This window comes from Dipteris shenzhenensis, chromosome 28 (genome assembly GCF_047967505.1).
Source record: "Dipteris shenzhenensis isolate YYH24624 ecotype China chromosome 28, Dip_SZ_1.0, whole genome shotgun sequence".
NCBI lineage: Eukaryota > Viridiplantae > Streptophyta > Polypodiopsida > Gleicheniales > Dipteridaceae > Dipteris > Dipteris shenzhenensis.
In genome coordinates, this window is record NC_141623.1 from 17,762,680 (window position 1) to 17,784,762 (window position 22,083).

The following is a 22,083-nucleotide window of genomic DNA, read 5'->3' on the forward strand; positions in this document are numbered from 1 at the left end:
AACTGAGCATCTGTGTGATCAACTATGCATACTCTCTGACCAGGGTTTGTGATTGGCAACTTATGAAAAATGCCATCTCTCAACCCATGTCCAATGAATTCTTTCCTAGTGAACAAGAGCATCTTCTTGTCATCAAAGAGTATTCTGATCTTCTGATTAGCACATTGTATGACTAACAGTAGATAGAGCATCACAAATGAACTTTACCTTCCATTTGGAAGCTGAACTGGTATATTACCAATTGCCTTCACTGGTAGTGGGATGATTGTCTCCTAGATGAACGTCTGGAGCTCCTTTGACTGGATCAAGTGTCTTGAACCAACAAACCTCCATGACTTCCTACTGACAAGAAAATCCTTTATGCAGCATTTCTAGATGTTGAAGTTGTTCCCATCAAACGCAGGAGTGTCTCGCACACGAAATTCTCCCATGGATGTCAACTTGATGAAAAGAGAGAAATGCTCTCTGATCTGGTTCAGAAAGCTCTAAATTTTGGGTCTTGAGCAGAAAATTATGCTCCCCCAAAGTTTGATGCCCTTGAATGCAAAAATTGAGACAATTTTAGCCTTGGAGTTCCTTACAAACAAATTGCCTTTACACAGAGGAATGGAAATTGGAGACCTCTTGGAACCTTTAGATCCTTGGAAGCTTTTGGAGGGTTAACTTTTGGATGTTGGCTAAGCCAATTTGGGGCTTTTGCCAGGCAAAAGCCTCCTCTTGGTGATGGAGCTTTGGAAATTTAGAAGTCTTTGGGACTCAAAAAATCCCCTTTGGCAAAAATAATACCTTATATGGACCCGCAGAAAGTCAAGCCCATGACCTACAGCTCATGCACGTTAGCCTTAGGTCCTTGTGTGAGTTTTAAATTTGGGATTGAACATGTGGCAAGAAAATAAGGGGTGTCCTAAAAGCAGATTTAGGGTGAGGTTTTGAATTATTGACGTTGCCAGTTCCTTGTATTCTCCCTATTCACCCTTCTGGCCGCCACCTTCACCCTTCTCACCACGCCATCGTTCGTCTTACTTCGTCTCTGCCACCCCTTCTCTTCTACTCACTTCTCTCCACTCCTTCACACCTTCATCTCTCTTCTCCAGATAGCTTGCTCCAGGCAGCTCGACTTGAGTAGCCTCTTCGCTACTCGTTGCTCCGTGACTCTGTAATACTAATCGCAAAGGACAGCCAAAACACTTCTCATTTGCTCTCCCTCTCTCCACAGAGACACTAGGGCCCAGGACAATCGTCGAGCTGGACCCCCCCCAAGGTTTTTATTCATTAGAGAGAAAAATGAGTACAAGAGTTCAGCGTAGAGCTGCCTGATACAAAATCCAGCATGGTGTTGGTTGCATGGCATGGTCAGCCTCTCAAAGGCACTACAATTGGATTATACGTTAGACTACAATTTTCTAGACGACCATTGATATGAGATCCTAGTAAATGAAATGACTACCTTCAGCTCAAAGGTAAAGCACTTAGTAGTCAATAATCAATTCTAGGATAAACATATTATTAGCTTTCCATGCATGCACATGCAAATTAATAAATTAACTTTTGATAGTGATATGTAGTATCCTTGATTAATCAAGATTTGAGAGGCCAAGGCAGTGTGAGCGGGCCCCATTGTGCCCTACAGTAGCTTGTCTGTTGTTTTGGCTACCTTTAGCTCAAAGGTTAAGTGATTAGTATTCAATAGTCAATTAGTATGCACATGCAAAATGATGATTAACTATTGATAGTGATATGTAGTGGCTCTGACTAATCAAGGTTTAAGAGGCCAAGGTAGTGTGAGTAGGGACCATTGCACCCTATATTAGCTAGTGTGTTGTTTTCTTGTACTCACAACATGCTTCATAGGAATATGTTGCCAATTACTTAGTCAAAACAGTGTTGACATAGAGAAACCCTTGCATGAATTGCTGCTGCAAAGCACCACAACAGTTTATCGAGAGATTTGATATTTGAGGTGGATCTGGATCTTCAAGGATCATACAAATTATTTTTAGAAACTATTTGGAACCATACAAATTATCATCTATATAAACTCATCACTGGATGTTGCAATGAAAGATTTATATGCCTCGTCCAATTTCAAGACCCACCTGGCCATCACTACAACACCAAAACATTAACATCCTAGGTCTCCCAATGGTCAAGGAGTGGTGGCATGGAGACTCGCAGATTTGTGCAAATCAAGCCAAATAGGCTTACAATTTTGTTGTTGAAAATGGATTTTGCAATCAACAACATAATAATGACGCAGAATTCATGAAAGGGAACTTGAAACTGAAGGATTGTAGCAGTTGAAGCATGTTAGTAAATCATCTAGGAGGACCAGAAGTTATTAACAATAGCTTATACATTGGAATCAACCATACAATCCTCAGCATGAATCCCCAATCTTGTTGGTTGATCCATACGAATGATATGAATTGCATACGACTAATGAAATTGGGGTTAGCAAATAGCTCGTTCAAGATAAAACCAAATGAAAATCCTCACCAATCAATCTTGAGAACTTTTACCATATGCTTCTTGCAAAAAAGAAACAAGTTAAAAGATATTTAATCATTCATAAGGCCTGCCCAAGATCCAAAAAAATGAAAAAGAAGAGGAATTGGATGTGCAGTGGAGATGGTGCGCAGGAAAGGTTATGGAGACTGCGGGAGATAATGAATTGTGTGTGTGTGTGTGTGTGTGTGTGTGTGTGTGTGTGTGTGTGTGTGTGTGTGAGGCACGTACGGTGAGCGTGTGTGTGAGAGAGGGTGTGCGACGCACGTACGGTGAGCGTCGTTCATCGTCGTCTTTGGCGCCCGTCGCTTCGTCAGTACCATCCTTCGCTGTTTGTTGCTTACCTTTCCATCGCTGCTCCGTTTGACCCTGCTCGTCATTTCTTACCTGCAGTCTTCCTTCCCAAAGCCCTTACATTCCGTTCGTGTTTTCCCCCCTTTATTTATTCCGTACAGCCCTTCAACTCTTCTGTACAGACTATCCTTTGTCCCGTACAGCCCGTCGGTGATTCCGTACATTTTCCCAGTCCTTTCCTGTATTTCCCCAATCTGACCGTACAGTGCTTCATCTTAGCGTCCGTACAGCCTGCGAGCCTTTCTTCGTTCCTATCCGAATCTCCTTGTTTGATATCTGTTAAATCCCTTAGCCTCCATGGCAGAAGCAAATAAGTACTATGTCAAGAGAGCCCTCTCTCCTGAACCCAAAAGACAATCAAGGGAAGCCTCTTCTCCCATAGCTCCTTCTTCTGAAGATGCTTCTTATGTGTTTGATATGCTGAATGATGATTTTCAACAAAGCAGAAGGGAATGGATTCAACCTGCTCCGGAACTTACTTACAAAATGAAGCTGCCATCTCTTGTGCAACCTTTGAAGAAGCTCTCTCAAACTGCAGTTATCATCTTTTTCCCAGGCAAAATTCCCTCTGCTAATGATGTGGGACAATGGGTGAATTCTCTCCTAGGTGGATGCTTTGTAGAAGGAGTCTATTTTGCCTCCCGAGGATTTTATGAAGTTCATCTTTTGGATGCTTTGACAAAACAAAAGATGCTGGAAATGTCTCCGTTATTTTTTGGTCGCCAGATGGTGCATATCATGCCCTGGTCCCCTAATAAGGACTATCAGAACCTCATCAAGCATCACTGCCCTGTATGGGTTGAAGTGGTTGATTTTCCAGATTATATGAGAACAGAGCTTCCAGGGTTAGCTATGACTTTGGGGCAAGTGATCTGTCCCCCTCGTCCAACAGGTAATAAAAATCGTTTTTGCATATTATGGGATACTGATAGACCGACCCCTTCTTCTATTGCAGTTGAGATTGAGGGTGTTAATTTGGGCAAGAAATATTTCACCTTAAAATGGGGCATTTTTGCTGGAGCTTGTTTTTCTTGTCACAAATTTGGGCATCTTGCTTCGGAATGTCCTTCTATCCTTCATCCACCTCCTCCAGCTGCTATTCCTTTGCCATCTAATAAAGGAGGTCAGAAGACATATGTGGAAAAGATTGAAGCTAAAGGACCAAAGCCTTCAGTTCATACAGGGAGTCAGGCCAATTCAGCTCAAAATAAGGATAAAGGTAAAAGCAAGTTAGGAGAAAATATTTCACCTTCTCATGAGGGTTGGCAGACTGCAAAGAAGACGGTGCCTCTCAAACAAAGACCTCTCCAATCTCGTAATTGGGATGCCTCTGCTCCTTCTCCAGGTCAATCTTCTACCTCTTTAAGCAGCCCCATCACAAAGGCTTGGGTCAATGCAGTCAAGAAGGGTCTTCCCCTTTGTGAAGAAGAGGATATTATCAGGGAATTGGAAGCTGAGGGTCAGCAAGACCCTGTGGCAATGGCAGAGGCTTGAGGCCTCCCGCTCTTTTGGAAGACCGAACATTATCTTGTATATATTTTCATGAGTGTTTCTCTTAAATGCTTTTCCTATAATATACAGGGCCTCTGCAACCAGAATAAATGGAGGCTTCTCTGGCATTATATAAATACAACTCATCCGGATGTTGTATGTCTCCAAGAGCATAATCAGCATTTTTTTGCTGGACAGCATGGGTTTTTTTCAGGATATGATATATTCTATTCAGGATCGAAACAATTCTCTGGGCTGTGCATTTTAGCCAGACATGATCTGCAACCCTTGATAGCACATAATGATCTAGGTGGAAGATGGATGATTATTCAATGTATGATCAATGGAGAGATTTTTGAAATAGGATCTTTGTATGCCTCTCAAAATTCAGCTTCCAGAGCTCAAATGTGGAATTCCATAAAGCAATATCCTTGGTCCTCTAATGCTCTACTTTGTGGGGATTTCAACAATTCTCCTCACTGGAAGGACAATACCACGCATAATTCACATATGCTGCCCTCTGAAATCCAGCAATGGGAACACATGACATCATCACTTCGATTTGCAGATTTATGGACAGCAACTCATCCTTCAGTGATGGGATTTACATATCATCATAATGCTTTCACAGATTATTGGGCCAGGCTTGATAGATTTTATCTCATTCATGCTCAGCAATATGATGAATATACATGTCAGATGTGGACTGATTATTCACAACAACTATCTGATCACACTCCACTTTGGCTCACCCTTTCTTTTGGTATGCCTCTGGATGATTTGCAGCTCTCCTCAGTCAGAAATTTACAGGTTAATCAATTCTATCTTTCTCATGAAAAATTTCAGCATATGATCAGACTGGCTTGCAGGCCATTGCTATCCCATGCTCAGGAGGATCTGGAATTTGCTTGGATCTCTTTCATAAATCGTATTCAAAATGTCATCAAGGAATATGGAAGATGGTACTTGGCAGAAACTAGACAGCATATCCAGTGGGCAAAATCATACAAGCAGTATCTTGTACAGATTAGTCATCAAAGATCTCTATCTGATTCTGAACAGCATTTATTATCTTGTGCCTCCTCTATAATTGATGCCAATGACAAACGCAAGCTGTCTAAATGGCAGATTAGGGCCAGAGTTAAACCCATGCTAGATAAGGGCTGTTCCTCTAAATCTTTTTTCCGGAACTTACATGCACATAGGCAAAGCCAATCTATCATGAGGGTAAGGAAATCAGATGGTCTCTGGACCCAATCTCTCTCTCAGCTTGAAAAACAATGTCTGGATCACTTTCAGCTCCTGTATTCTCAGCCTTCTTCTTCTGCACCTCAGGTTGCATTGGCTCGTAACAGATTTACTGAGCTTGTTTCTCCCATTGTCTCCTCGCAAAAAGCCTTAATGCTGGAAATGTCTTTTTCAGATGATGAACTGGAGGAAGCCCTTAAGCATTTGGGTAAACATAAATCCCCTGGCTGGGATGGTCTGACGGTTGAATTTTTTGAAGCCTTTTGGCAAGAAATGAAGGGTCCAGTTCTGCAGTTTATTAATGCAGCATGGCAGCACCAACATCTTCCCTCAGCTTGGAAGCATGGTCTGGTGAGGCTTGTGCCCAAAAAGATTCTTTGTGAGACTATGGATGACTGGAGACCAATTACTTTGATGCCGGTGATATACAAACTGATTGCCAAAATGTTGGTACATCGGATAAAGGATATCCTTCATGATGGACTTCATCCCAGGCAATATGGTTTTGTTCCAAGACGGCATATACATGACAATATCACTAACACTCTTATTGCAATGGAATATGCTAAATATTCAGATCAAGATGTGTTGGTCATGCAGGTGGATGTGGCAAAGGCGTTTGATACAGTACAGTGGGATTATGTCTCTCAAATCATGCAAAAACTTGGTTTTGGGCCAAAGCTATCTAATGTCATATATTGGCTTTATTCAAATTCTACTGCACAATGCTTTATAGGGAAACATTTGTCTGAGTCTTGGACTCTCGAACGTTCGGTTCGACAAGGATGTCCTCTCAGTGCCTTGCTTTATGCCATCGCTTCACATCCATTGCTTCTTTATATGGATCACATGGTTGATACTGGACAGCTAGAGGGGCTTCAGATTTCTGGTTCACGACCCTTCATAGCGCAGGCCTATGCAGATGATTCATTTTTCATGCTAAAGAACAGCCCATTGGAGATTCGACTATTGATGGATACCCTTTCAGATTTTGGGTTGGCAGCTGGTCTTAAAATTAATTTTCAGAAATCAAAACTCATGCCTCTCAAGCTTTGTGATTGGCATGCTATTCTGTGGCCAGGCCAGATTATTCAACCGGAAAATATAGTCAGACATTTGGGTTATCCTATTGGCTGGAAAATCAGTAATAAGCAACAAATGTTATGGGTGTTCAACAAAATTCAGGACAAATTACAATATTGGAAGATTTCCACATGGCCTCTGCATGTACGGCTTCGAATTGTCCAGTCTATTGTTCTAGCTTATGTCCAGTTCTACCTTCCTCTATTACATTGGTCATCTCGAGATCTCTCATCCTTTATGTCTCAAGCCATGGAGATTTTTTGGAAAACCAAGCTTCATAAAAAAGCTTTACGGTTGCTCAAAATGGACTTGCTTTGCTCACCCAGAATGCATGGTGGATTGAATATAATAAACATCAAATATCATGTGTTGGCAAGAAAGATCACTATGCTCAAAACATTCTTTCAACAAGAGCAGCCTTGGTCTATTATGCTAGCAATTTTGTGTGGTCAGATGCGCACACAAGCTTATGGACATTGGATAGTAGATCCATCGGAAGTAGTACTTGGAAAATTTCAAGGTAAAATCCCTGCTTGTCCATTTTCCAATTCTTTGATTCAGGATTGGAAGCAAGTACTCTCTCACATCAAATGGTCTCCTCATCCTGCTTCTCTAGCTTCATCACTCAGATTGGAGAGTATTCATTGGAGTGCTGTGTTTTCCTCTCCCCTTGCTGTTCAACAACCCATTAGAGCTTACAATCTTATGAAAATGGGTATTCGGTTCATTGATGATGTTGTAGATATGCAAGGAAATCTTCTCCTTTTTCCAGCAGCATGTAGACAATACAACCTGGCAATGCATCATAGATCTATTTGGAAAGCTATTGCTGATCTCCTACTTCCTCTGGTTCCGATTCCGACATTGAATGGCAGTGACAGGCTTCAAGATTGGCACCTTCAGTCTTCATGTTCAAGCATTTCTTCTAAGCCTTTGCAGTCATTGACATCTATACAGGCTTATAGATTAATTTTACCTCCTCCTTGGATTGCCCATCATGCTAATTCTTTATGGCATCTGAACAAATCATCAGCCTGGTGGAAAGGAAGATTGCAAATGATATGGAAGTTGAAAATGCCATTGAAGCAAAGACTATTCTTATGGAGATGTATTGTTGGTATTCTCCCAGTGGGAGTGAAATTGGCTAAACGACGAATAGCTTCATCTCTCTGTCCAAGATGTCACCTTGCATCGGAGAGTATTCCGCATTTATTGTGGTTTTGCTCATATTCCAGAGACCTTCTAGATAGAATCTCCTATTTTTTATCTCTCAGATTTCCAGCACACAGATTCTACAGGTTTTTCTGGATGTATGGCAAACTATCAGCTTCTTTGTCACAGTATTCTCTCTTCTTCCACTGGATCAGATACTGGGCCTTATGGACCCTCTGGCTGCAGCGCATTCAAGCATACCTGAATTCTCCTCTTCAGCATCCTTATGAGTTTTTCAGAGCCTCATTAAGGCAGTCTTTATATGATGCCTTACATGAGGAAGATTTGGATGTTTCTTGTATTCAACTTTTCTTTTACTGCTTCTGATGGATAGGGCTGTAGCTCTATTTTGAGCATGGCCTGGATGTAAATGAATGTTTTATAATATAAGTATCTTGGTTTTACAAAAAAAAAAAGTGTGTGTGTGAGAGAGAGAGAGAGAGAGAGAGAGAGAGAGGATTTCAAGGGAAGGAAATAGAAAGTTGAAACTTGGACCAATCATAATAATTCAAGAATTTCAGAAAAAAAGATTCGGAATTTCTCTTCTTAGAGAAGCCAACCTCCAATAAGACCTACCCCATCAGGGGCAGGACAAAAAAAGAGCATTAACATCACCATGTGTTCCCACACACCAACCCTGTTTACTTGAGCTTGAAGCTCTTTTTAAAGATCGGCTAGCAATTCCAAAAGCAAAGGTCTCCGCAGGAATATGGAAACCGTATCAAAAATTTGTCAAAATTAAGGAGGTGGGCCTTCAAAGATCATGGATATGGTGGCAGCCTTCAAATGACAAAATCAGTCCATACAATGGTGACTCCACACTTTCACCCATAGTAAGTGACTGCCAATGGAGAGAGGTTGAGCTTCGAAAACAATTAAGAATCCAATTGGTATAATGTGATGGATACTCAGCACGGCATTCTTCCAAGAGAGACTTCTAGAAACATCTGGAAATAGGTGCCCTTTGCACTACTTCAATTCATATAAGCAAGGTCCTCATTTGCAAAGTTTAAGAGAATTGGGACCGTTAGAGAGGAAAAGGAAGACGGCAGGGTGCGGTTGGGGGCACAGCCCCACAACTCAGTGAGATTGCAAGTTTATGGGAAGGATTTGGAGAAGAAACTGTGATGTTTCAGAGCAGCCAAGAAGTGGGTTAGAAGGAGCCCTCAAAACCTGCAAATGCAAGATGAAATGAAGGATGGGAGAGCCAGATTGAGGAGGAACAGCTCAGGATTGAGGAGTGTATTGAGGTACAAAAGAGGGTATGGGGGGAGGGGTGGAAAGGCTGCTAACTGTGAGCAAAGGAGGGAGAGTGGAGAAAGGTAGTAAGGAAACAGCAAATGGAGAGAACAGGGTATGGGGGAATGGAGGGAGGCAAGGGCAGACAACAAAGAGAAAAGGAGAGGGAGTAGAGAGAGGAGGTTACGGTGAGATGAAGGGAGTGGAGGAGGCAGGGGAGCAGGGGGTTCACAATCTACAAATGGACACCTCCCAACCAAAGTCAGATGACAAAAACAACCCCCAGTGATACATCATAATTTTTAGATTTAGTAGAGGCGGCACAAAATTGATGCAGAAAATATTTCTTTAAAATAATAAATACAACAAAAGTATCTTCATTCTCCACGAAAGAGTTCTAAGGAGAGGGCCTGTTACCTCTATCCATCCAAAACACAAGCTAATATTGAACCCTGTGTATGGGTATTACAGGTGTCAAAAGTCCCTATCACCTGATATTGATGTCAAGAGATTTCAAGGAAAAAATGCAGCTCACAGCATTCAAACAGATTACATGGGTGATTCATTATTCTTCACATAAGGTCATCAGAGATAACTGTTTGAGGAGATCAAGTTTGAGAAAGGCTTATGGGGTAAGTCCAAACCATATGACCACCTTAAAGGGTGGTCATTGTTTCCCATAAAGCTAACTATATATCCTTAAGCACTTTCCACAAAAGCAAAAAGGATATGGGGGTCCTCTGCACCCATGAGTACAAGAGTAAAGTAAGCTGCTATGCAATCTGACAAGTTTCATGAGTCAAGCTGGTATAGCAATAGTACTGGCCACTAGGTCACTAAGTTTACCGAGTATAATCTGTAATCATTTGAAACGAAATTTCTAAATCAGGGGTGAAGAAAAATGCAGGGTACAATATGCTGACTATATTTAGTATAGATCCGTCAGCAATTGAACAGTCTGTAAAATTGTCAGGAAATTGTAATAAAAGTAGCAAATAGCAATTGTCAGTCATAGTAGAAGATAAACTGCAGAACCAAACTCACATACCAGTAGATAAAAGACCTAGCTCAGCTAAATCTTTCATATGGGAAGAGGGGTACTCCACACCCTATCAAAGAATAAACTGGCATAGCAAAGGAAAAAACTGCAATACAATGGGGCCTACTGCAGACATCAGTCTTAGTTGTATTACATAGAAAAGACTGAGACTCATTGCATGTTTAAAAAAAACCAATGCAGTTGTGACAGAATATACAATGCAGCTGTGACAGAACATATAGACAAGGTGTACAAAGTATACCTCTTGTTTTTGAGAGGAGCTTATGCTTTACATTGTGAAGAACATAAGGAAATTATTGCTTAGTGTGTTCTAAGATCATATGGATGCAATTCAGCTGCTCTCTAGAGCAACAAGAAGGTTTTTATGTCAATTATGTAGAGGATGGTCTACATGTATGGTATTTGAGAAATGTGTATTGCTCATTTAATTATTTATTTTATTTTCATTTCTTCAATATGCCTTCTATATGGTTTGTAATACGCAATTTTTAATGTCTTTGGGACAAATAGAAGTGTATGTATGTAAGCATGCATGCATGTAGGTAGGTAGGGAGGTAGGTATGTATGTATGTATTTAACATTTTGTATGCATCTACGTGCACACATGCATGCACATGCAAATAGACACCTGTATGTGCCCGCATGCATTTGTTGATATGTTCCTTATTCATGCGATATTTACAAATGAATGCACAATATTTTACGCATCACGTTGACATTTAACAGAATTTCTTACGTGCTCATTGCTTTTTGCTTTTTAAAATGCTTCTCTCATGTTAATTGCACATCTATACGTCATGTGTCATAATAGCATGGGGATCTGTGGATTCATGTTGGTGCTCAATGCAAGCTTATTGCCTTAAACGTGAAGGTATTAGTTGCTTTAAAGTCATTAATGAATCTAATATATGTGTCTAGTCAGGTTTGTCATATTAATTCCTCCCCCCCATTAATGGCCCACATTTACCACCTTTTTTGGCTCGTATGTATGAACTTATTCCTTACCGTTTTCTGGCATTGTTTAAAGTCAGAATTTCCACCCTAGTAAGGGCTATAGTGGTTTGCCACCTCATTTTCTCTAGCATTATTAGCACGTCATTTTTTCATACAGTTAATTGCTTTGAATAATGCTCAATCATCCTGGGATCATGTGATCATGCCATACCTCAGGTACAGTGCATTTTGATTAATGCTTCTAATACAGGAACTTGCAGCCATCTGGGGTAAACACAAGATTTCTGATCTATTCAAACCTTGCCAAAAAAATTCATCGATCATTTGATACTGTAGGCAATTTGCTTTCCTGGGCTGAGTAAAAACTGGATGCAGTTGGACAAGTTTTTGCCACAAACTGTGCATGTGAATATTTTGATAGCCTGGGCCTTCTCTTAGACTTAACAAAATATCTAGAATAGCGCATAGTCTAGGCGCCTCTGGGATACGATCAAAGTCTCAACTGTGGCAACAGCAGCAACAGTTAACAGGTGGATCAATGTAACAGGAATACATTAATAGGCCTCAGCTTTAATTAAGGAGATGGAGAAAATCAAAGGGGGATAGAAATGGACGTAACCTTTTGAGAATATTGCAGGGCCACGAGGTCTAGGCTCTCCTTGCAGCACCATTTTTCCAATTGTATTCAAGACATCATTTTACCTCTACTAGTGTTAAACATGTAGATAGCACATTCTCCTGCTCAAGAGCCATGTTTTCCTGATCTCTGTTGCCCATTCCAATTCATATATTGCACTTCAAACATGGTGAATTCTGTGACATCCGTTTTTGTCATGAGTGGCATCAGAGCCTTTTCAGAGCGAAAAGGTGTGTGTTGCTGTCTGCCTGGGACTTGAGGAGGTCAGTGACACTTGGTTGCAAATTATTTATGTTGATATCACATTTGCAGTTCTCTGTGTAGGCCTAAGCACCTTCGGATTCTTGGTCCAGGTTTGTGTCCAAAGCTAGTTGCACCTGTTATCTCACTCACTACTAAGGCATCCACACCACAGAGTATAAACATATGCTCTGTTCGAGACATCAGTATCTTGCTTTTTTGACTCTCATCTGAATGTATATTTAATAAGGCCCACAAAACCATGTTAATATCAGTGACAGCTGGTCACAATGCAATAGCACATTTATCCGCAAGGAAGGAATCCATTGTTAAACGTTATAGTTAGAAGTTACAAGCAGTTTGTGACGACTAAGCTCAATGGTCTTACCTGGAATGCCATGACAATGTGGTTTCTAGCCAGCAGCGGCTCATTTTTGTCAGAATGATCTGACAGAGGCATTGCACATGAGCTACAACAGGTTAGACGAGTACATCTTATGCAATTTGAAGATGCCCAGGTTGCTGTGAAAGGAAGGGTAGTGGTATAATAACAACCTTACACGTGTTAATGAGTCAACACATTAGATGATGGAAAGCCATGGGAGCTTCCACAAGATATAACAGATGCGTTAACAATCAAGAACGCAAAAGGACTCCAATAAATTCTAGTGAGCTGGCTGTAGTATGTGGTAAACATGGAATAAGCAGCTTTTTACAGTTTTTAAAGATATACTGGATTGACTTTGAGGTTCTTCCATACCCCCTCTGCCCTTGCCAGTGCCTTCATCCCATGAGTTGTAGATTGCCGTTCCTTCACGTTTTTGCATAAAATGCAGCTCCTTCAGTTTGAGCAAGTTAGTGTGGAGACCTGTGCATTGTGCTCAGTTCAGCATTTCCTTGCGCTGCCACAATCACAGGTTACAGCATTGGACTGATAAGTTGCTGGGTCAATTCTTTACCAACTCAATGGGGAAGACTAGTGACGGGTGTCTTCACCAGAATACATGATACAGCAGTAAGGCAAAATTGGGGCACCACCTTGAATGATGTGCTAATCATACTAGAACTAGCTACCACTTAGCGAGGCCCAGCTTGATTCTTGGAAAAGAAAGAGCATTATCACATGGCTCCTTGTTTTAACACCCTCATTGCCATCACTTTTTTTCTCCAAATAATTTAAGACAACCATGACCAATCCTTGTATGAAGGACTGTTCTCACACTAAGCACCATATGCTATACTAAACCATAGAGTTCACATCTCAACATGTGCTGACATGTTCAGATCTGAAGGCTAGGGTCTTACAACTTTCTATCAACCCTTCTGTATTCTGTCAGAGGTATGTGAATGGCACAAGAACAATAGGATTTTGTCTTATTAAAAGATCTCATGCCTCAATAAAAGACCTCATCATGGTCCATTGCGCATCTCTCAGCAGCAAAGCAGATTCCATTGCTGGAAAGACCGCCAGAGGAGGGCACTGAATCCACCAATGGCCTCAAGGGAAGAGAGACACTGTATAGATTCTGTGCTGTAGCTTCACCAATAGCCCCCACAAGAACACTTTCCATCCTCGTAATTATGAAAGCGACTTGCATCTCTGCAAATAATATTTCGTTGTTCTATCTTTGATATAACAGCAATGGCCTCATGGCAATCATCACAAACCCGTAAATTTTTTATGACACGTATAGGTGTCCCCTCGGGTGTATTGATCAGGGCACATGCAACAGCCAGCCTCTCACTGTGCCCGCACAGTGCATCTTCCTTCCCATCATCGCATATCTCCCATAATACACTACTCAAATTAGGGACATATCCTTGCTCCTTCATTTTGAAAGACAGACCTTTTAGCTTTGCATACATATCCTTGCTTTGAGGATGTCTCATATCCCCCACCACAAACGTATGCACCTTTCCACGAAGATCAGTCCAGCAGCTCTGTCCTGGTTTCTTCCATGCTTGCGAATTCTTTCTCATTACCTGAATCTTGTCACGTTCTTCCCACATGTGAGCATCTGCATATATGTTTGACATCAAGACATATGCTGCAGGACGTTTCTCATCTACTGTAACTGCACTTTCAAATGCATGCCTTCCAACCTCTACATCCTTCCACTTTCGACAAGCACCCAATATGGTCAACCAAACAACAACATTGGGTTGGAAAGGCATCTTCTCCACCATCCTCATTGCATCGTTAATGTGACCTGCACGGCCAAGGAGATCGACCATGCAAGTATAATGCTCTATAGTTGGACTAATGCCATATTGTTTCCTCATAGCCTCAAAGTACTTTTGCCCCTCTTGTACTAGACCCGCATGACTGCATACAGTGAGGACACTTAGAAATGTGACACCATCTGGCTGTACACCCTGCTGTATCATTTGCTCAAATAAACAAGCCACAAGATGACTCGCTCCCTGCCGAGCATATCCAGCCATCAATACATTCCATGTTATAATGTCCCTTGTAGGCAAGACATCAAAAAACAGTTGGGCATCAAACATGCTCCCACATTTTGCATACATGTCAATAAGACTAGTTGCCACGATTGCAGTAGTCTCCAGTCCAACACTGCGGATTTGCAAATGGAGTTCCTTTCCGGTTTCCAAGGCTGCTGTGTTGCCACATGCTGTCAGGATGGCGACAAAGGTCAAGCTATTTGGTGATAGACCTTGTTGTTCCATGTCTGCATAAAGTCTGAAAGCCTCATCGTTTTCTTGTTGTTCAGCATACCCCATGATCATGGCAGTCCAGGAAACAACATCACGATGAGGCAACCCGTTAAAAACACACCTTGCATCCTCCATACTGCCACATTTCGTGTACATATCCACCAGCATAGTTCCCACATACACATTAGCCTCAAAGCCACTCTTCACTGATTCAGAGTGGACAGCTCTACCTCTCTCCAGGCATCCTACTTTCACACATTTGTCATCCAGTTGCTTTCCCTCTTCTAGTGCTACCAGGCTACTGCAAGCCTTCAGTACACCAACAAAGACACGATGATCTGATGTGACACCTTCTTCTTGTATCCGTGCATACAACTCCAAAGCTAGCTCACCCTCTTCCTGCTCGGAATACCCCAGGATCATGGCAGTGGAGGAAACCACATCATGATGAGTCAATCCATCAAAGATAAACTGTGCATCCTCCATACTCCCACATTTTGCATACATATCTACCAAGGTGGTTCCAACAAACAAATCTAACTCGAAGCCACTCATCACTAGTTGGGAGTGGATGGTTCTACCTTTCTCTAGGCTCCCTAATTTCATGTATTTCCCCTCAACTTGTTTCCCATCTTCCAGTGCTGCCAAGCCAGTGCAAGCCTTCAGGATGCCCACAAAGGTTCGATCGTCTGGTGCTACACCTTCATGTTGCATGCTTGCATAAAGATCCAAAGCCAAAGCATTATCCTGCTTTTCTGTATAGCCTAGGATCATTGCATTCCAGGAGACCACATCACGATAAGGCAGTCGGTCAAAGACACGCTGTGCAGCCTCCATGCTTAAGCATTTTGTGTACATATCCACCAAGGTGGTTCCCACGTATACATCCAACTCAAAACCACTCTTCACTACTTGGGTGTGGATGGCTCTACCTTTCTCCAAGCAACCTATTTTCGCAAATCTCCCATCGATGTACTTCCCTTCTTCCAATGCTGCCAGGCTACTGCAAGCCTTCAAAACGCTGACAAAAGTTCGATCGGATGGTCGAATACCCTCCTTCTGCATCCGTGCATACAGCAACAATGCCAGCTCACCCTCTTCCTGTTTAGCATACCCCAGGATCATAATGTTCCACGATACCACATTGCGTGTTTGCATATTTTCAAACACATGGCGAGCATCCACCATGCTTCCGTGCTTCACGTACGTATGCATCAAATTGTTTACCTTGGACAGAGGAAACTCAATTAACCGTTCCACGGTATGAGCATCAATTACGTTACAGTCCTTCAGCTGAACCACTGTCTTGTGGACGGCATCTTCAGCTCTGCAGGCACCAACGGATTGACAGCCACTCTGAAATCTCTCCTCGCCGGGAATCTTGGGTGCCTTCTTTCCTAGTTCTCCTTTAACCCATTTTGGAGTTCTCAAATCGTTTGTCCAAAGAGCCTCCTTAGTCCTAAAAACTGGAAAGTCAAAGTTGTCCTGAAACATAAAACATCCGATTAGTGAGGCGACGAATACTGACAAAAGCGATCAACGATGCCCGGACCTTGCCACTTACCTTGTTGCTTCTATTATCCCACCACTGTGCGGCAGTTTGAAATGCTTCTGCCATAAGCGCGCCGTCCTTGTTTAATCGATGGATGAAAGCACCATATTGCGTTGCTCCGTGAATGCCTGGACACCTCTACACGCATAGAATTGGCTTGCAACTAATCCACAAACATGAGAAGAGCTCGATACAGACAACATGATACGTTCTGAAATCAATGCACGGACTATATTCCATGATGCAGAAGCGACCAACCAATCTCTGCCTCTCAAACTCAAAGATTATCTGTTCCCATGGTGCTCGGAGGCGATGTCCTTCCTGGTGATGGATTCATAATAGCATGGATCTTCGATTTTGCTAACTCTGAGGTGGAGTACATTGCTTTCAATTGGAGAGTACGTTTTGATAGTATTAGTATTTATGGATGGTGAGTGTGAGGGAGGGGTGGGGCGAATCAAGCTTACTCCATTAAATTTACCATGCATGAATAATCTGCGCTTAATGTGCTATGGCATTGTATCTCTGCATGCTCATACTTGGTTGGGCAATGCTCATGGTGGGCTAATTAATCCGGAAGGCCCTATCACCATTTGAATCTTTACGACAGGCACCCTAGGGAGATGTTTAGGTTTTCACACCCCCTTTAGCCACTTGACATGAATCTAAGCCCTTCATCTTACGCCCTTGATTTCGTTTGATGTAAAAATGTAAAAGCTAAGCTTTTGACTAAAGCACTAAAAGCATATAGACGCTTTTCACAATAAAAAGACTATATAAACGTTTCAAAACTATTCGATTTGAAGAGATGGTCTACTTTATTTGCAAGTTTGGGCTTATTGGCATGTGAAGCTTTAGAGAGCCTCACGATGACCTTATGCTCTACTCTCACAAGCCTAAATGCTCGACTTACTACAGTGATCAAACTCCCATTTTCTCGAGGTTGGAGAGACATGTAACGCTAAGTTAAGTGGAGAGCGAGAATGTAACATTGGCTAACTGGAGAGTGAGAATATTACGTGCTCTACTTCAGACTTCCTCTAATGATAGTTGTCTTTTTGTGCTGTCCAAAGTCTACTAAACGATCTGAGAATGTTGGAATCATCGTGCTCAAGGACACACACAGATCCTCTTAGGGTCACATTGGCAAGTTTTCCTGATATTGTCTCTTGACATTCAACTACAATTACGACTATTGACATTCAGGTAATATGCCAGTTTCTTATCTATTCGCGAGACTTATCCTCGACGTTAATATTCTCGGCGTTATCTCGGCACCCAGCGAAGGGTCCGTTCCCTCAGATTTTAACTTTTTAGGGAAGGAAGCATGCCACCTCCCCGCCCACACTATGTGTGGTTATAATAATTATACATTATATATTATAATATAAATATTTTCAATTACTGGTCCATTCAAAATTTCTTGTTTTCAAGCCGAATTCTTACAACATTCCTTTTGTTTAATGCATGTTATCAATACGAGGGAGGAAGGAAATCTAAGATGGATGCAACATTGAAGGATGACTACATCTTTATTCATATGGTTGTAGTCCATGTGATAATATTGTAAAAACTGCAACGAGGATCAGTTATTGTATCGCCTTATTCATGTATTTGTTGGGCTTCAGCTTCCAAAATATGGACATCACAAAATCAATATTAAATCACCACCCTTGACATTTGCAGGGGGGATTAGGCTCTCACCTTCGTTGACAGTAGTTGGGCTATAACCATCGTGGTGGCTCTCACCTTGACCCTGTGTCGCGTCTCATGTCCACTATTTTACTCATTCTCTTTTTTCCTTAAACAATTGACAAAATAGTAGGATTCAACTTCAATTTCGAGTTAGTAGTTACTTGCTCCATGATGGAAAGACTACCTACTGCAAATCTAGCTCAATTTTCTTAAGAATCAAACCCAAACACTCTTAAGGGTGGGTTAAGACCACCTGTCCGTCCATGGAGGAGGAAATAGAATCAGAGGATAGCCCATAGAGGAGGAAATAGAATTCGAGGATGGCCACTGGGTGTGGTGGTTCACACCAACCACTAGCAAGCCACTAATTCATATTGTCGACATGTGATTAGTGTAGCAGATGGAGGAGATGGAATGGGCCAATCATGTAGCAATTGGAAGAGTTGGCCATGGAATGGGCAACCTTTATGGATCGGACAGAGTTTCTGGGCCCATCACTCCTATTGGGCCAACTAGGACGGGAGCCCTTCACACCACCTTTTGGAGGAGGCCGTCAGGGTGGTGTGACCCCAACCTAAGGCTATTTAGAGACCACCAGAAGCAGCCAACCCATTGTTGGAACACCTAAATAAATGAGATGGGTGGGTTGTCTCATGGGCAGAACCTTTACACACACACACACACACATACCAACTTTTGACATAGACGAACCCTGGAAGTAGGGACTCTAGAATAGCATGTGATTGGTTGGTTTTCCCTCAGCCCATCGTTGGCCATGCAAGCTTAGCTACCCAAGGAGGACACTCCCCAAGCGTGAAGTGGCATCCATGTAGGAAAGAAGCATCAGTGCCTTTGGTGTGTAATGGGCTAGCTATCTGTTGTATTTCCCTGCTCTTCCATTGGTTAGGTTGGCTACCTAGCAATGGGTGCCATTCGGTTTGTTCAGAGCCTAAGTATGTCTTGCTCGATGTTCTCAAATTCTAGTGTCTCTCATGGTTGATGTTCTAATTCTTGTCAATGTTCTCAATTACCTCTTGCTCTGACATTCTCAAATTCTAATATCTCTCATGGTCGACGTTTATTTTTTAAGAATTCTTATGCTTTGAGTTAGTGATGATGATTGCTTACCAAATGCGATACACAATTAAGAGAGAGGGCAAATATCGTGTGAAAACCTCTTAATAATTATAGTCTCGTTCTCAAGTAACATTTAAAAAGGGCCTCATATCATGAGTGTTTTATAATGGATTCTCAATAATAAAGCCATTGTAATTAGATAGTCGAAGCAATAAGGTGATGCTTAATAATTTCTGGTGAATTACAAAGTGGGGTTATATCAATTTCATGCAACACCTATCATTAGAATTGGGGGCATTGTAAGCACCACATCAAGTACTCTAACGAGGACAAGTAGTTGTCATTATATGCAACCTTAGAAGATGAAGGAGAGAGTCTAAAAAGTGCTTTTTAAGGATGTTCGAGATCATCTATGAAGATAAATGCTTACTCCTTACTATGGATGTGGTCACCCATACATTGTTTAGTACTTCTTCAAGGTAGGGTTTGCTCTGGTGTTTAAAGAAAGTATATGCTCCATTATTGATGATATCTACATTGACTTGATACAAGATCTCTCTCGTCCATTACAACATATCAATGGGTTGTTTAATATTGACCTTCTATCTAGTTACATGTGGCCAAGGAGGAGATGATTGCTCTTGAGAAATTCAAAGATATATAGACCTTCTATCTAGTTTACGTGTGGCCTAGTGGGAGGTGATTGCTCTTGAGGCATTCGAATATTAATTTGATAATCGGTAGCATTTTCTCTTAAAAGACACTCTACGTGTAGTTTAGATCATATGAGACTATATACTATGTCTGAAATGTAGTGTTTATACATGCCTTGAGTATAGCATCTACATCTCTATATATTCAAGAACATATGAGACATAGTATAGCATCTGAAATGGAAAGTTCGTACATGCCTTTTAGATCATTTGTATTCTATGTTCTTGACTATTTTCCACATGCAAATTGAGCAATATATTAGATAGACTACAATTATCCTTGCACAAACATAGTGAAATAATCAATAGGAAATTGCAAATTATCTTTTTGTGACTAAGTGGCCTAACCATTGCCACCACTAAGCTACACTAGGCTTTCCCATTATCATTTTTTCTTCCTTGAGCTTTAAACTCATGTGGCCTCATGACAGGGTTGCCATGTGATATTTTTGTCTGGATTTCTTGTTTGCATGCATAAAGGCTATTTGCCTTCTCTTTTCTTGCCTCTACTCAAAGTGAACAAGGCAAGGATCATCATTTTCATGCGCTGCCTGATCTACTGCATGCTTGTGGGTGTGTTGAGTCCTCTCGTTATCTTATCCATATTTCTATACTAGTATGTATGAATGGATATATGCCAATAACCACCAACAATGGTGAGTATGCATAAACAATCCTTGCCTTATATCATATACGCATCGTATCCTCATACCACATAATAATGGTCTTGATTGCAAACTTCGATGCATTTTCATTTCACTCTAATAAAGCAACTCTCTACTAACATATGGCCATATATGTCGCCTTCTCATCTACATAAATAAGAATTAAATAGAAGTCTTTTAATTTCCATGTACACGTCCTCACTATGTTTAAGTTTAATAACTGTAGCAAATTTACGACTATATTTGCATAATTTAAGCACTTGTTTGATTTCCAAGTCTTTAATACTCTGATAACATGTAAATTAACACAAGGATAATGATAGGCACTGTCCTTAATCACAAGATTATTTCTTGATTAAAGTGTTGAATAAATAGTTTTTAAGACTCAAGCTACATTATTTTACTAGTAATAACATCAAGTATGAGCCATAATTTCTCTTTAATAAGTTTTAACACATTTATTTGTTTGTCTTGCCAAGGATCAACTGATAGTACATATGGAATATTCACCTCTATGCATAAGCAATGTTTTTTCACCAAAAAAAGATATTGGAATATGGTCTACCCTCCATGTCTTAGTCAAGAGTCTACATGAAATTTTTTTGTCTATTCAGGATGAATACACAAACTTAACCTTCAAATATACATATATGATTGATCAACTATATATATGCCTATGATCTATGAATAGAATCACTTTCTTGGGAGAAACTCTTGTGTCGGTCTCTCTCCTCTTTCTCTTCCTCTCAACACAACTCTTGTGTTCGTCTCTCTCTTCTTTCTCTTCCTCTCAACATGGTATTAGACCTTGGCTATGCTCTAGCATGACTATGAGGAGAAAGCGATATGTTTTTTTGTCAATTTGGCAACACAATCATTCACAGAACATTCTTTCTAATCGTTTTGACTACTTTATCACTAGTTTGATATGCAAAAGTTATCAAAGATGCATCACAAATCAGTGTTATGGTCATGATTAATGAAAACGGCATGCTCAGGCTTGTTTTAAGCATATGCGCCGGTTATTTTGACTGGTTGGATTACTATATTCCATTTTCAGGTAAGAAAGTTATGGTTATTTCTTTTTACTCCCTGCTGTCAATAAACTAGTAGAAGAGTGTTTGGACATGAAGATGAACACTCATAACAGAGAAGAATTGATCTAGGACATGAGGATGGAAAAGGTTCATACTTTCATAGAATCAACAATATTTGAAACAAAAGCAAAAGCAATGAAAAAAAATATATTTAATGATAAGAAGCTTTCTGATACGGTGTCGCCCTTCCACTTTCAGTCTCCACCAGTTGATCACACCATCTTGCACTCAATATTTGTGTTCCCTTAGATTTAACACATTGGCATATCATGCTTTTACATTCACACATGAAGAAATAAGATGCTCAATCACATAAAGAAAACTTCTTTAGCTATAGGACTCCATAAAAATTTAGATGAAGAGGAGAACCAACACCCATCGGTCATATCCATAAGAGTGTAGGATCGTTGTTGTAAGCGTAGTCAATATTTAGGGATCAAGATCTTATCTAATCGATGCTAAGTAGAGTCTCAATCTTGTCACTAAGAGTAAGGTAGCCCAATCTATATACTTTTGCAGTGATAATTATATACGTTCAAGAGTCCAGAAAGTTGATTGAGAAAATCACTTGGACAAAACATT

The 22,083-nt window shown here is 40.9% G+C and overlaps 1 protein-coding gene and 1 pseudogene across 1 annotated transcript; one reads left to right on the plus strand and one right to left on the minus strand.

The window, feature by feature from the left end:
* The first annotated feature begins 3,256 nt into the window (after positions 1-3,256).
* Positions 3,257-10,131, plus strand: LOC147883265 (uncharacterized; annotated as a pseudogene).
* Positions 10,132-11,655: 1,524 nt separating this feature from the next.
* On the minus strand, positions 11,656-16,663 carry LOC147883266 (putative pentatricopeptide repeat-containing protein At3g15130). The gene is made up of 2 exons (XM_087400115.1): positions 16,267-16,663; positions 11,656-16,187 (listed from the first exon to the last, which is right to left on the minus strand). Exons 1-2 carry the CDS (start codon positions 16,318-16,320, stop codon positions 13,563-13,565), a joined length of 2,679 nt encoding a protein of 892 aa, XP_087256241.1. The 5' UTR covers positions 16,321-16,663; the 3' UTR covers positions 11,656-13,562.
* Positions 16,664-22,083: the final 5,420 nt, after the last annotated feature.